At 41.4% G+C, this 14,650-nt stretch overlaps 1 protein-coding gene across 1 annotated transcript in view; it reads right to left on the minus strand.

Moving 5' to 3' along the window:
- Positions 1–10,752, minus strand: part of LOC122119905 (vomeronasal type-2 receptor 116-like) — a 38,249-nt gene extending 27,497 nt beyond the window's left edge. The window contains exons 1-3 of the mRNA XM_042693962.1: positions 10,713–10,752; positions 8,716–8,845; positions 1,739–1,885 (exon numbers count right to left, since the gene is read on the minus strand). Coding sequence (XP_042549896.1) covers positions 1,739–1,885; positions 8,716–8,845; positions 10,713–10,752 — 317 coding nt within the window. The remainder of the gene's footprint in view (positions 1–1,738; positions 1,886–8,715; positions 8,846–10,712) is intronic.
- Positions 10,753–14,650: the final 3,898 nt, after the last annotated feature.

Raw genomic sequence — 14,650 nt, forward strand, 5'->3', positions numbered from 1 at the left:
AGGAAATTGAATATAGTGGACCTTTGAGACAATACCACATGCGGATGTATAGCCCAAAATATCAATATCAGATTTGTACACAGATGCATTTATATACATGTTTGTCATTGTTGGCAAAGAATATCCAACTATGGAATCACCCTGGGTGTCCAAGTGTTATAGATGAAATAGAAATAGTTTTCTTGAACCATAAGGATGAAATTACATTGCAAGAAAATACATGGAGGGCTGGGAAGATGGCTCAGTGGTACAGCGCTTGCCTTGCATGCCTGAAGCCCTGGGTTCAATTCCTCAGCACCACATAGGCAAAAAGAAAAAAAGCCAGAAGTGGCGCTGTGGCTCAAGTGGTAGAGTGCTAGCCTTGAGCTGAAGAGCTGAGGGACAGCCCAGGCCCAGAGTTCAGGCCTCACGACCGGACCCAAAAAAATAAAATAAAATAAATCATTATAAATAGAGTGGGTTCATTTCACCTAATATCATCTTATCTGACATTTTCTGCTTGTCTCGGACATATGCTAGTTATTGCAAATAAGGGAAACCATGGGACCTATGTTTCTTTGGGTCTGGCTTACTTCACTTAATATAAATTTTGCCTATAATCAAACTATGAGGCATGCAGTATCAATAAACAGTTATGAATTAGCTTGCACAACACAAGTAATTGTAATAACAACTGAAGCTCATTACCATGACATCTGTGAGTGTAGAGTTGAGTCAAATTTTTCACCCTCTGACACTTAATTGCCATGATTCATTTAATGCAAAAACTTCATAGATGACATATTACTATCTTTAACCTGCAACATCCATACATTTTACTTCCTGATTACCAACAACTCTTCGTATCTTCAAGTAGCTAAGAAACATCCAGCAACTGGAACCATAAGATCTAATGTGTTTATAGAAGAGCAGTAATGAAATTATTCTAATATAATTAGGAATGTCAGGAAAAGGAAAGTCAAGTGAAAATAGAAAAATAGTGGAGTTTAAGAAAAACAAGTATCTAGGAGTGACAGGAAGAAGCAAGGTTCAGATCCTTCAATAGTTCAGATTTCCTCAAGTGGGGAAGAGAGAAATTGTTTGTCCTGATATCTGTGCCTCCAAGTGTGTGCAGCTACATCTGGCTACTCTCGGCATAACAGCAGTTGAAAACTGGTGAAAGAAAGTGGTAGCGGTGCTAGACACCGGTAGCTCACGCCTGTAATCCTAGCTACTCAGGAGACTGAGATCTGAGGATCATGGTTCAAAGCCAGCCCAGGCAGAAAAGTCCATGAGATTCTGATCTCCAATAAATCACTAGAAAACCGGATGTGGTGCTGTGGCTCAAGAGGTATAGTGCTCGCATTGAGCTGAAGAGCGCAGGGACAGTGCTCAGGCCCAGAGTTCAAGCCCCATGACTGACAAAGAAAAAGAAAGTGATAGAGGCCAAGGATCCAAAATATATTATGCAAAATTAATCAGTAAAGGAAGGCTTGTAGAGGGGAGGAATGAGTGAGAATGATGAAAGTGTTGACATCAAGAGAGATATGTTGTATATGAATACAACAACTCCTTTGTACAACTATTTAAAAATGTGATGATGGCAACAATAATGATAATTTAAATAACATATTTCTAGTGCAGTAGTGCTCAGGGTACATGATACAGAGAATACTGAGGTGTATACCCACAGTTCCCTAAGCCATTGCTCATCCTGTAAACAAAGAAGTAAATGGAAATCAAACAATGAGTTACTTACCGTGTGTTCTCTTCTTGATTAGAAGTATCACTGAAACTATGATCTCTTCCCAAAGTGTAAAGAGGAAAAAACCCAGCAATCACCACATCTCCATCCATATGTGCTCTCTGTTTCATTCTAGAAAAGCAGTTGGTGCCACCAAAGACACTGTTAAATGCAGGCAGCCGGAAAATGATTAGAAAAGCCAAAGGAAACATCACTGAAGCATCTCCAAGCTGGAATTCTCACTGGAAGTGGAGCCCACTGTGTCAGATATGTTTATATATGTATCTTCTGTTTGTGTGTATATGTTCATATGGGTCTTTATGGACAGAGTTAGACACTCTAACCTACCTTTTTTCATCACATCCTTGACGAAGGCTCAGGAGAGATGTGTAAAACTCTCAGCCTGGGGCTCTGCATCTGAGGCCCTGAATCCAGGAGAAAAACACAAGATGGAAAATATGTTTGCAGATCCTGTTCTCCAACCCAGGTGCTATGATTTCATCTAAGGCCACAGATAGTGAGGCCCCAGGGATGAAGTTCTCCTTGACACATATGGTCCCACATCCATGTCAAGGAATTTTGTGAACAAAACTCATTTGGGATGCTGGAACTGGATTATATCAGAAGATGCCATGTCAGGTGCCTGATGAGATGGCTAGAAAAAGTCCAACTAGTAAGATGTTAATCAACCAAAGTTAGTGCATCAAACACAGAGGGAGCTTCACATAACCATTGTCCATAATAGCCACACACCACTGCTGGTTGATCCAGACAGGATTCAATAACTAGTCCACATGTAGAAACCTCCACACTGCACCTGGGGAAGAAATCAGACTGGTGAAACAAGCAATAACTTGTCAGTAATGCAATGTCAATGAAAAAGTTGAGTTGCACCTTTGCATTCTGAATGTGGACCTTCAAAGAGGCAATTTTGAGTGAACATGCTAACATGGATCAAGACATTTTCATGATGCACTGATAGATCCAAAATGTGTTTTTCTATTTATGATTTTCTCTGAACATGTACATGTACATGTATGGAAGAAATCCTTCTCTGTTTTTCACAAACCTAAATCCATATTAAAACCAACTCTGCATATTATACGGAGAAACATATATTAGAACTAAATCTTATGCAGACATCCGGGGTGCTGGAGAACAGAGATATTTCAGGACAGTAAACACACTGTGTACAAGTCTGTGGTGCTGGACACACTTGCACATGGCTTCACTAAATAGTAGTCACACAATGCATTAAGGACTAAACAAAATATATTCTTTAATTCTCATATGTCTCTCTCTCCCTCTCTCTCTATATATAATTGTAAAGATACTACACAGAGGGGTTACAGTTAAATGAGTAGGGTAATGAGTACGTTTTCTCTCAAGCATTGTTACCTCCTCCTTTGGTTTTCCCCTACCATTACTTTCCTCCCCACTTCCCTAACTCCACCCCACCCCCAACATTGTAAAGTTCATTTTCAACATACTGGCCTGTATATCTCATCATCACAATGGGTCAACCTGCATCCCCACTTAAGCATTCTGCTATACCTCTTCCCCTACCCAAATTACAAAAATGTATATACAAGATGCAGAACACCAGAATCAAATACAGTGAAAACAGGGGTTATACCATGGGAGAGGAACTTCCAAAAGAAACAAAAGAATCACATAGTGCATTATAAGTACATTAAAAACAATTTCAAGAAAGAAAAAAACACATGTGTCCTGTATTGGGGGTAAATTTCGGTTAACATCATCTCATATGGTAATATGTACATAGCCTTTGACATTCTCTGCTTTTCTTAGACATGTACTAGTCATTGCAAACAAGGGAAACCATGGGACCTATGTTTCCTTGGGCCTAGTGTACTTCACTTAATATATTTTTTCCAAGGCTTTCCATTTCCTAACAAATGGGGCAATGTCATTCTTTCTGATGGAGGCATAGAATTCCATTGTGTATATATACTGTATTTTCTTGATCCATTCATCTACTGAGGGGCTTCTGGGTTGGAGCCATATCTTAGCTATGGTAAATAATGCTGCAATAAACATAGTCGTGCTGGTAACTTTAGTATGGTCTTGTTTGTGATCATTTGGATAAATGCTCAAAAGTGGGATTGCTAGGTCATAGGGAAGCTCTGTGTGGAGTCTTTTGAGGAACCTCCATACTGCTTTCCAAAGTGGTTGAACAAGCACACACTCCCACCAACAATGAAGTAGGGTTCCTATTTGGCCACATCCCCTCCAGTTTCTGTTGTTATTAGTTCTTAATTACATTCATTCTGACTGGGGTGAGGTGGAATCTCAATATTGTCTTGATTTGTGTTTCTTTTATGGCTAGAGAAGTTGAGCATCCCTTCATGTGTCTATTGGACATTCTTGTTTCCTCTTCAGAGAAGTTTCTCTTTAAGTCTTTAGCTAACTATTAATTGGGCAGTTGTTTCCTTGAGGAGTTGTTGTTGTGGGATTTAGTTTTTTGAGTTCTAAGTATATTTTAGATATGAAGCCCTTGTCCATGTATGGCTAGTGAATATTGTCTTCCAATCCGTGGGCTTTCTATTGATCTCACTAGCTACGTCTTTTGCCTTGCAAAAGCTCTGAAGTTTCATGCAGTCCCATTTGTCCAACCTTTCTTTGATTTGTTGTGTTTCTGGGTCTCTATTAAGAAAATTTCAGCCAGTGCCAAGGAGCCCTAGAGTTTCTCCTATTTCTTCCTGTAATGTTTTCAGGTTGTCTACTTTGACTTTGAGGTCTTTGATCCATTTGGAGTTGATTCTGGTGCAGGTGATATATACAGATGTACCTTTAATTTTCTACAAGTGTTCAACCAATTTTGCCAGCACCATTTTCTGAAAAGGTTGTCTTTCTTCCATTCTATTTCTTTAGCTCCCTTGTCAAAGATTAGATGGCTTTATGTCTGTGGCTTCATTTCTGGGTCTTCAGTCCTATTCCATTAGTCCTCAGGTCTGTTCTTGTGCCAGTACCAAGCTGTTTTGATTATTATGGCTTTGTAATAGAGTTTGAAATTTGGAATTGATATTCCTAGCGCTGTTCTTTCTACTAAGGATTGTTTTTGTTATTTTGGGTATTTTATTGTTCTATATGAATTTTTGGATTGCTTCTTCTATTTTATTGAAGAATGAGGTTGTAATGTTTATAGGTATCCCATTGAAGGGATGGTATGGGGAAACAAAGGAGGAGGCAACAATGCTTGATAAGAAATGTACTCACTATCTTGCCCATGTAATTGTAACCCCTCTGTACGGTATTTTCCACAATAAAAATAAAAGAAAGGGAAAATGAAAAACCTCTTGTTTGCATTTCTCAATGTTCATTTTGATGATTAGCATTTTATATGATCATACACACATAGCTATTGTGCTTTTGTAATCTGCTCCTAAGAATATCTCCCTTGTTCTCACTATGTGGCTGTCTAGAGCCTGTATAATTTACCAAGTACAAGTATACTTTTTGTCTTCTACCATCCAGTGTGTTTACTTGTAAATTTATAGGTACATTCTAGTTACTCCAACTGAGGGAATCATGCAACCTGTTTCTTTGGGTCTGGCTTACTTCACTTAATATAATTTTTGTCAAGCCTTTTCATTTCCTTATGAATGGTACAATATAATTCCTTCTAATGAAAAAGAAGAGTTAAATTGTGTACATATACTAAAGTTTCTTGATCTATTCATCCATTGAGGGACATCTGGGTTGATTCCATGTCTTGGTTATGGTAAACAGTGCTGCAGTTAATACAGCTGTGCTGGTAGATGGGCACTGGTGGCTCACACTTTTAATCCTATCTAAACTCTGAGGATCATGATTTGAAGTCAGCCCCAGCATAAAAGTCTGTAAGACTCTCTAATAAGCTTCTCAGAAATAGCCAGAATTAGTGCTATGGTTCAAGTGGTAGAGCACTAACCTTGAGCCCAAAGAGGTTCAGGGACAACCCCCAGGCCCTGAGTTTAAGCCGCAGGGCCAGCAAGAAAAATATTCATAAGGAAAAGCGAAATTTATAGTTTTTAAACATTAGTGATGAGCAGGTTGAGGTTATTTGTAACTAAAAGAATTTATAGAAACATGGAATACATTTCATCCTTTTCCTTTAAACACATGAACGCATGTCTGGAGTGCCTCACAGACACATAAACAGTTTTTTGGGTTTTGTAAAAATATCTGAAATATTTAATTTCATACAGTTATTTTTTAAATTTTTATTTTTTTATTGTGAAAATACTGTACAGAGGGGTTACAATTACATGGGTAAGATAATGAGTACATTTCTTATCAAGCATTGTAGCCTCCTCCTTTGTTTCCCCTTCCCATCCCTTCCCATCCTCCCCCCCCCCCGCCCCCCCCAATCCTCCCCGCTACCGCCCCCCCCCACCAAAGTAGTAAAGTTCATTTTTCTTTTTTTAAATTTTTATTTATTTTTTATTGTGAAAATACTGTACAGAGGGGTTACAATTACATGGGCAAGATAATGAGTATATTTCTTATCATTGTAGTCTCCTCCTTTGTTTTCCCTTCCCATCCCTTCCCATCTTTTCCCCAACCCCCAACGAATCCTCCCCGCCGGCCACCCCTCCCCCTTCCCCCCCCCCCCCCGCCCCCCGCACCAAAGTAGTAAAGTTCATTTTTCGACATAAAGACTTGTACATCTCATTGTTGCAATGGGTCCACTTGTATCCCTATTTAAAGAATTTGTTTTTCCCCTTCCCCTCCACAAATTATACCGACATCAAATACAGTGAAAGCAAGGGTTATACTGTGGGGGAGGGACATACAAAGCAGCAAAGAAATAATCCTATAAATGTGTTAGAAACAATCGCATGAAAGAAAAAAAAACATTTGAATACATATCTTAGGGTTCATTTCCCTAACATCAACTTATCTGACCTTTTCTGCTTGACTCAGACATATACTAGATATTGCAAATAAGGGAAACCATGGGACCTACGTTTCTTTGGGCCTGGCTTATTTCACTTAATATAATTTTTTCCAAGTTTTTCCATTTCCTAACAAATGGGGCAATGTCATTCCTTCTGATGGAGGCATAGACTTCCATTGTGTATATATACCACATTTTCTTGATCCATTCATCTACTGAGGGGCATCTGGGTTGGTTCCATATCTTAGCTATGGTAAATAATGCTGCAATAAACATAGTTGTGCTGGTAGCTTTAGTGTGGTCTTGTTTGTAAACATTCGGGTAAATGCCCAAAAGTGGTATTGCTAAGTCATAGGGGAGCCTGAACGTGCCCTATCTTGTCCTACAGTTATAAACACCTCTAGGAGGCTACTTTGCTCATGGTGAGTGTCATGCAACACAGAAGGTATTACCTTACAGAAGAAGGCACTACCCCTTTTCTATTTCTCATTGTTTGTACTTCTGTTTGATGAAGAAGTATCTCAAGGAAAGCCTGAGCCACAGCATACCCAGATATATTGTAACTGTCTCCCAACATAGTTATTTCAAAACTATGCTGAGGAAACCAAATCCAAGGAAGCATCCTGTTGACAGTTCTCCCCCTTTACATAGTCAGACTCAGAATCTAAGAAATTAAAGGAGAGAAACCACAGCCTAGCAAGAGAAGACTCTTCCAGATATTTGGGAGGGTTAACTGCCTTGACAAAAATCTGTGAATCATAAATATATTTGTGATGATGTACAAAAATGAGAGGAACATATAATGAGCCTAGCATGAAATATAGCTTTCTCATGGTTAAATCCCAAATATAAGTGAATGATACAAACTGCCTTTCATTAAAAAGTATTCAATACATATCATTAAATTTAGTAGGGACTCATTTCACCATAAATGATGAAGACATTTGCTGAAGATTTATTAATCTGGTCATAAACTGCAATGACTTTGAGTACATGTGATATGGCATGGTTTGGCATCACTAGTTCAAAGTCTACACAGACTCTGTTTTGTTCATTTCTTCCCACAATTTTATAAGGATCCACAAACCATTTTCTTCTTGTTAGGTCAACAGCCCCACTCAGTTCCAGCTGATGTGAAACAGCTAGGACACCATGGAGATAGGTAGCAATGTGTCCTTTTGATCCATTTGATAGAAGGAAACTTGCTGTGATAACTCAAGAAAAGGTCAAACTAAAGGTAAGCTACAGTGAAAAAAATACGACATGAGTAAAAGGATTGCACTACATCACAATCTCAGTCTTGATCTACATTTAGAAATAGCTGGAAGGTGGGCTGGGTGCTGGTGGTTCATGCCTATAATCCTAGCTACTCAGGAGGCTAAGATCTAAGGATCATGGTTCAAATCCAGTCCAGGCAGGAAAGTCTGTAAGACTGTTATCTCCAGTTGACCACCAGAAAACCAGAAGTGGTGCTATGATTAAAAGTAGTAGAGCACTAGTCTTGATTGAAAAATCTCAAGGAGTGCAACCAGACCCTGAGTTCAAGCCCCATGACTGACAAAAAAAGAAGAAAAAAGAAAATAACTGGAAGTGGGGAAGGAAGGTTATTTTTATAATTTATTTTATTTTTTCATTGTCTTTAAATAGTTGTACAAAGAGTTTGAATTCAACCTGTGAATTTTTGTGTACAGTGAATCTTGACAAAGACTGATCAAGATCTTGATCAGTCATCATTTCCATCATTCTGCCCACATACCTAGAAAGTCCCATCCCTTCAAGTTTCCTAGTTCTATTTTTACCTATGTACATGATTATTTCAGTGAATTTGCCTAACACTTCTCTCCATATTCCCCATTCCCCTCCCCTCAAGCACTATCCTTCAGACAAGGCATGTTTAAGCATCCTAGTATTCATTTTGTTAAACCATACACCACTGAAATCCACCCGATACTTTAGTGATTTTGAATCATGTTTGTATTTCAGATCTAACTTTCACATATGACAGAAAATAAGCTAATTTGTCTTTCTGAACTTAACTTACTTCACTTGACATAATTGAATTGCACTTTTAAAGTCATTTCCCACCTACTGAGAGTTTTCCAGAACATTATTAATCAAGCTTACAGCTCCAGGGAAACCTTGGCCTGCTCCAATCTCTTCATCCTGTCCTCTGTGAAAAATGGAATTTGGATATTCTACATTTGAGTACTTATTCTTTGCTAATCATAAAATTTGATGGGTTCATAAATCTTGTCTATTCCAATTACTTTCTTCACATACTTCTCCTCCTCCTCCTCCTCCTCCTCCTCCTCCTCCTCCTCCTCCTCCTCCTCCTCCTCCTCCTCCTCCTCCTCCTTCTTCCTTGTTTTTTGGTCAGTCGTGGGGATTAAACTCTGGGCCTGGGTGCTGTCCCTCATCTCTTCAACTCAAGGCAAGCACTCTACCACTTGAGCCACAGCACCACTTCTGGTATTCTGGTGGTGTATTGGAGATAAGGGTCTCACATACTTTCCTGCCTGAGCTGGCTTTGACCTGTGATCCTCAATTCTCAGCCTCCTCAGTAGCTAGGATTACAGGCATGAACCACCAGCACCCAGCTCTTCACACACTTTTAAAGGCACAAAAGTAGACATGTTTTAACCTCCCTCCATTCCTCCCAGTTAACTGTGGAAACTTGTAGAGTTCCAGCAGTGCCCTAATCTGGGCCAGTGATATTCCTAATGTTCTTGTTAGTGCTGCTATAGACTTGCTTTCTCTCTAACAGGTGTGGATTGAGATCTGGTATTGCCTAGAAAACCAACTAAAGGTACTTGCAAGTGCTAACCAAGTTCTGAAATCAACTTTGTAGATGTCAAATTCTAGAGTTATATTGCAAAAAGATTTGGAATCTATTTATCTCCTCAACAGCAAAATCCAGAGCTAATAAAAAGTTGGTAGCTATTGAAGATAATCTGCAGAGTGAACATAGAAATTTAGGAGTATTTTTTTAATTTATTGTGAAAATGCCATACAAAGGGATTACAATTACATGGGCAAGGAAACAAGTGCATTTCTTTTTTTAATTTTTTTTATTGTGAGAATACCGTACAGAAGAGTTACAATTACATGGGCAAGATAATGAGTACATTACTTAACAAGCATTGTTGTCTCCTCTTTGTTTCCCCTTCCCATCCCTTCCCATACTCCCCTCTCTCCCCACCCGATCCTCCCCCTACCCCCCACCAAAGTTGTAAAGTTCGTTTTTCAACATAGCATCTTGTACATCTCATTGTTGCAATGGGTCCACCCGTATCCGTATTTAAACGATTTGTTTTCCCCTTCCCCTCCACAAATTATACCAACATCAAAGACAGTGAAAGCATGGGTTATACTGTGGGGGAGGGACATACAAATCAACAAAGAAATCATCTTACAAATATGCTAGAAACAATTGCATAAAAGGAAAAAAAAACATTTGAATACTTATCTTGGGGTTCATTCCCCTAACATCAACTTATCTGACATTTTCTGCTTGACTCAGACATATACTAGTTATTGCAAATAAAGGAAACCATGAGACCTGTTTCTTTGGGCCTGGCTTACTTCATTTAATATAATTGTTTCCAAGTCTTTCCATTTCCTAACAAATGGGGCAATGTCATTCTTTCTGATGGAGGCATAGAATTCCATTGTGTATATATACTACATTGTCTTGACCCATTCATCTACTGAGGGGCATCTGGGTTGGTTCCATATCTTAGCTACGGTATGAGTGCATTTCTTATCAAGCATTGTTGCGTCCTCCTTTGTTTTCCATCTCTTTCCATCCCTCCCCCTGACCCCTTCCGGGACAAAGTTGTAAAGTTCATTTTGGACATAACACCTTAAATATAAAATAAATAAATAGTAATGTCAGAATTAAAAATGCACATAGAGTTTTGGGAAGATGGCGGAGGAGAAGCTGGAAGCTAAACAAGCTCTCACATGGAAAGCATAGTGTTCCAGTGAACAGTCCTAAGCCAGAGAATCACACCAAGTGTGCCATCACAGTACAGAGTTAGGCCAGAGAGGAAAACTCCAGGCAAGGAGACAGATCTGAGCACTTGCCAGCAGCTGTGGCTGCGGCGGCAACAGCTGTAGCCGCCATACCTGCAACACAGAGAATCCAGGATGAAGGCACCAGAAGCTGCAGGCAAGCCAATTCTACTCAACACTAGCAAGAACTGACAAGGAGCAGACATCTTTATCCTGCAGTTCGCAGACCAGAGACGGCCCAGGAACCAAGTCTCCAGCGTGAGTAGAAGCCTGAGATCCTCACTCCTTCTCAGAGAGCAGAGGGAAGGCCATCCCTCTCCCCCCACTACCAGAGATCTCCATCTTTGATACTGACAAAGGCCTGGCTGAGCAGCTAGCTCCAACTCAGGCCTTGGAAGAAAACAAGAGTCATTTAGCAGGTCACAGGACCCTAACCTGATGTGCCAGGCTCAGCTCCACCCAGGGAAAAGTCACCCAGCCCAGGCCACCAGCCCCAGGAAGGGCTTTCTTCACTGGGTAAACAGAGCCAGAGGATTCCCCTCCCTACAGCATCCTTGGGAATCAATTGAAATTCAGTCAACATAAACCCTGAGAATGGCTCCAGGCTGGGCTCTGTGAGTGTCTCAGTAGCTAGCCTCTCAGGAAAAAAAGCTACTGTTTGCTGAAAGGCCTCAACTCTACCCAGAACCTAGCCTCATCACCGCATCTCAAAACTAGAGGAAACAGCTATCTCCGTCTTTTGTGATACTCAAAGCTGATCTCCCTCCCATTGAACAAGCCTGGGTGGAGGAACACAAAATCCTGGGTAAAGCAGAGCATTTTCTGCCTGCTCAAACTAACCAACTTAATAAAGCAACCAAGGGGCTGGGAAGTTGGCTCAGTGGTAGAGTGCTTGCCTTGCATGCCTGAGGCCCTGGGTTCAATTCCTCAGCACCACATAAGCAAAAAGAAAAAAGCGGGAAGTGGTGCTGTGGCTCAAGTGGTGGAGCGCTAGCCTTGAGCTGAAGAGCTGAGGGACAGCGCCCAGGCCAAGAGTTCAGGCCCCATGACCGGACTCCCCCTGCCCAAAAAAAAGAAACCAACCAAGCCACAAGAAAATCAAACACCACAAGCAGACCAGAGACTCCAACTAGAGACTGGTTATGGACACAAGGGAGATACAGGATCTTCTCATACCCCCCCCCCCCCCAAAATCAAAGAACTCTTTTTTGTACCTTTTATAAAAACTTTTTTTCTAAAAAATTTTTTTTCAGGTAAGGGATAGGTTTATTCATCATTCTGGCACCAGGCCATCTGGGTCCTCCACGCGGTGGGGAAAGGCCTGGGAAAGAGACCTGGGAGAGCCGGGAAAGAGAGAGAGCTGGGAAAGAGAGAGAAAAGAGCTAGAAAAGAGAGAAAAGAGCTAGAAAAGAGAGCATCTGGGAAAGAGGTGGGAAGGAGCAAGCTAGGAAAGAGAAGAGAGCTGGGAAAGAGAAGAGAAGGAAAGAGCTGAGAAAGAGCTAGAAAAGAGCAGAGAGAGGGCATCTGGGCTTGGGCTGGGCCTTATCTAGGGTATGGGCAGAGAAAGGTGTGGCCACATCAAATTCAGATGTGACCTCAGCAGATGCAGATGTGACCTCTTCCAGGTGTCCCAGTTGCCTAGGTAATGCAGGTACTGGGTGGAGACTTTGCTGTGAGGAGCATGGAGTCTGCTAGCCATCCAGGAGCAAACCTTACATTCCAGCCTTTTAATAATCATGAAATAGGGTGCAGATTCTCTCTGGCTACTTCCTACTGACAAGGGGCGTTGAGAATAGGGGTAAAAGACTGGAATTTGGTCCCCTCCCAGAGAAGGCAGTGAGCAGCAGCTGTCCCTTGGTGGCGTGAATCCTTAGATGAAGTCTGGAGAATTCTCATGAGCATTGAGGGGCTGGAAAAAAAAATACTAGAGAGCAAATAAACGGCAAGAGGAAGGATTTCGGGCTGAAAATGTTGGTAGAAATGTCCCTAGCTACTTCTGGCATCTGGTGACTAGGTAGAGAAGTCAGGTGACAAAGGCAAGAATATAAATTCCTGTTCAGTTAATAGGTAGACAGGTGTAGACATTGGATGGGCAGGCTTCTTACTTCTACTGACCTCCCGGCTCTGGTTAATTTTGAAAGGGCAGGCACAAAGTAGCTGATGTGACATCATCTCCTCTTACTCCTGTCCATGTTCCCTTATTCCCCAGACTTGCTGAGTCTAGGTGCTCATTGCTGGGATGATTTGTCCCAGTTGGTATTTAAGGATTTAACTCAAGGCCTGGACATTGTCCCTGAGCACTTTTGCTCAAGGCCAGCAATGAACCACTTTGAGTTATAGTACAAGTTGCAGTGTTTGCTGGTTCCAGATAAGAGTCTTGAGCCATGCTTCTAGCCTGGCTCTTTGCAGGTTAGTTGGGAGATGGAGTCTTAGGGATTTTTCAGCCCAGGTTGGCTTTGAACCGAAATCTTTGCCACAAAAGCCTTTATTATTTCCAATTAAAGCAACAAGGAGATCAAGTAGTATAAGTAGAGCTTACCTGGTTCTTATCAAGAATTGACCGACAAATATTCTGGAATGACAAACTTCTTAGATGTGAGAATCTTAGCACAGATATGCCCAATATTTTAGAGTCACGTAGTCAGTACCAGAATACATAACACAAAACAAAAAAGACAAAACTCAAAACCTAAAACTTTGACAACAATGTTTAGACGTCTTTGCTAACAAAGCACATCAGATGGTTGGGCCTGTTACCAGGGCCTGTGAAAAGAGCACCTTGATAGCAAGGCACCTTATAATAGATGGATGTAGTAGTAAGCTTGGTGGAAGGTTAAGGGTCAGATGGGGCCAAACCCTTAACCCACCATGTGGCCAAGATGGCGAATTCAAGATGGCGAATTTCTGAAAAAATGCAAAGAAACCCTTAACAAATAGATCAAGCCTACATTGGCTAGCCTTTGAGAAGGAACCTAGAGAGGGGGTCCCCGGGACCCAGCCTGCATCACACTCTTCAGGGCACAAGCCAAAATGTAGAAAAGAGAAAGGAAGAGATAGGGAAAGTTGGACATGAATGGCAGAGAGAGAGCAAAGAGAGCCTGAAATTAAACAGACTTCTGACCATTTACCATTGCAGTAGCAAAAACTGTGTACATCAGAGAATGGCATAAAATTAGGCTCTCTGGCTTTCCAGGGAGCACAGGAGGCATTTCAAAGGGGTTTCACGGCTCAGGTGTGATTCACAGCACCCCATTAAATGAGTAGGAGAGTCAGTCTGGTGAGTGAAGGAGAGCTGACCAGGGAGAAACAGCATCCCGACTTCCCCCAGAGCCCTCTAGAGAGAAATGGGCAAGCCCCCAAAGCCGAGCATCCTCGGCTTCAGAGGTGACTGGCCTTTCAGCTAAAGGCCGTAGGAGCTCTCTGGCATGGCGCCACATCTGGACAGAGACTGAGAAACAGAGAACCGTAGATAGTAGTTTCACTCACCAGAGTAGAGAAGTGGTGTGGACGTGGATGTGAAGGCCAGCAATGGTATCAATGTGCTGTGTCCGCAGCAGACAGACGGGTTTGCAAAAGGCCATCAGAACTGTGGGTATTCCTCAGAGCAAAAAGGGAAGAACAAACAAAAAAAGAAAAAAGAGGGGAAAAAAACCAGAGAGGAATCCCAACTATCCTGACTTTAAGCTCTTTATCCGAGTCACAGCACCATTTCTGTTAGGTTTTTAAAAAGAGATAGCCGGGTAAGAACAGTACCACGCACGTGGTATTCAGGTAAGGGGTAGGTTTATTCATTATTCCGGCTGGCACCAGGCCATTTGGGTCCTCCACGTGATGGGGAAAGGCCAGGGAAAGAGAGCTGGGAGAGCCGGGAAAGAGAGAGAGTTGGGAAAGAGAGAGAAAAGACCTAGAAAAGAGAGAAAAGAGCTATAAAAGAGAGCATCTGGGAAAAAAGTGGGAAAGATCAAGCTAGGAAAGAGAAGAGAGCTGGGAAAGAGAAGAGAAGGAAAGAA

The sequence above is a fragment of the Dipodomys spectabilis genome, unplaced genomic scaffold, assembly GCF_019054845.1.
Source record: "Dipodomys spectabilis isolate Male_0828 unplaced genomic scaffold, ASM1905484v1 ptg000173l, whole genome shotgun sequence".
In the NCBI taxonomy this organism is placed as follows: domain Eukaryota; kingdom Metazoa; phylum Chordata; class Mammalia; order Rodentia; family Heteromyidae; genus Dipodomys; species Dipodomys spectabilis.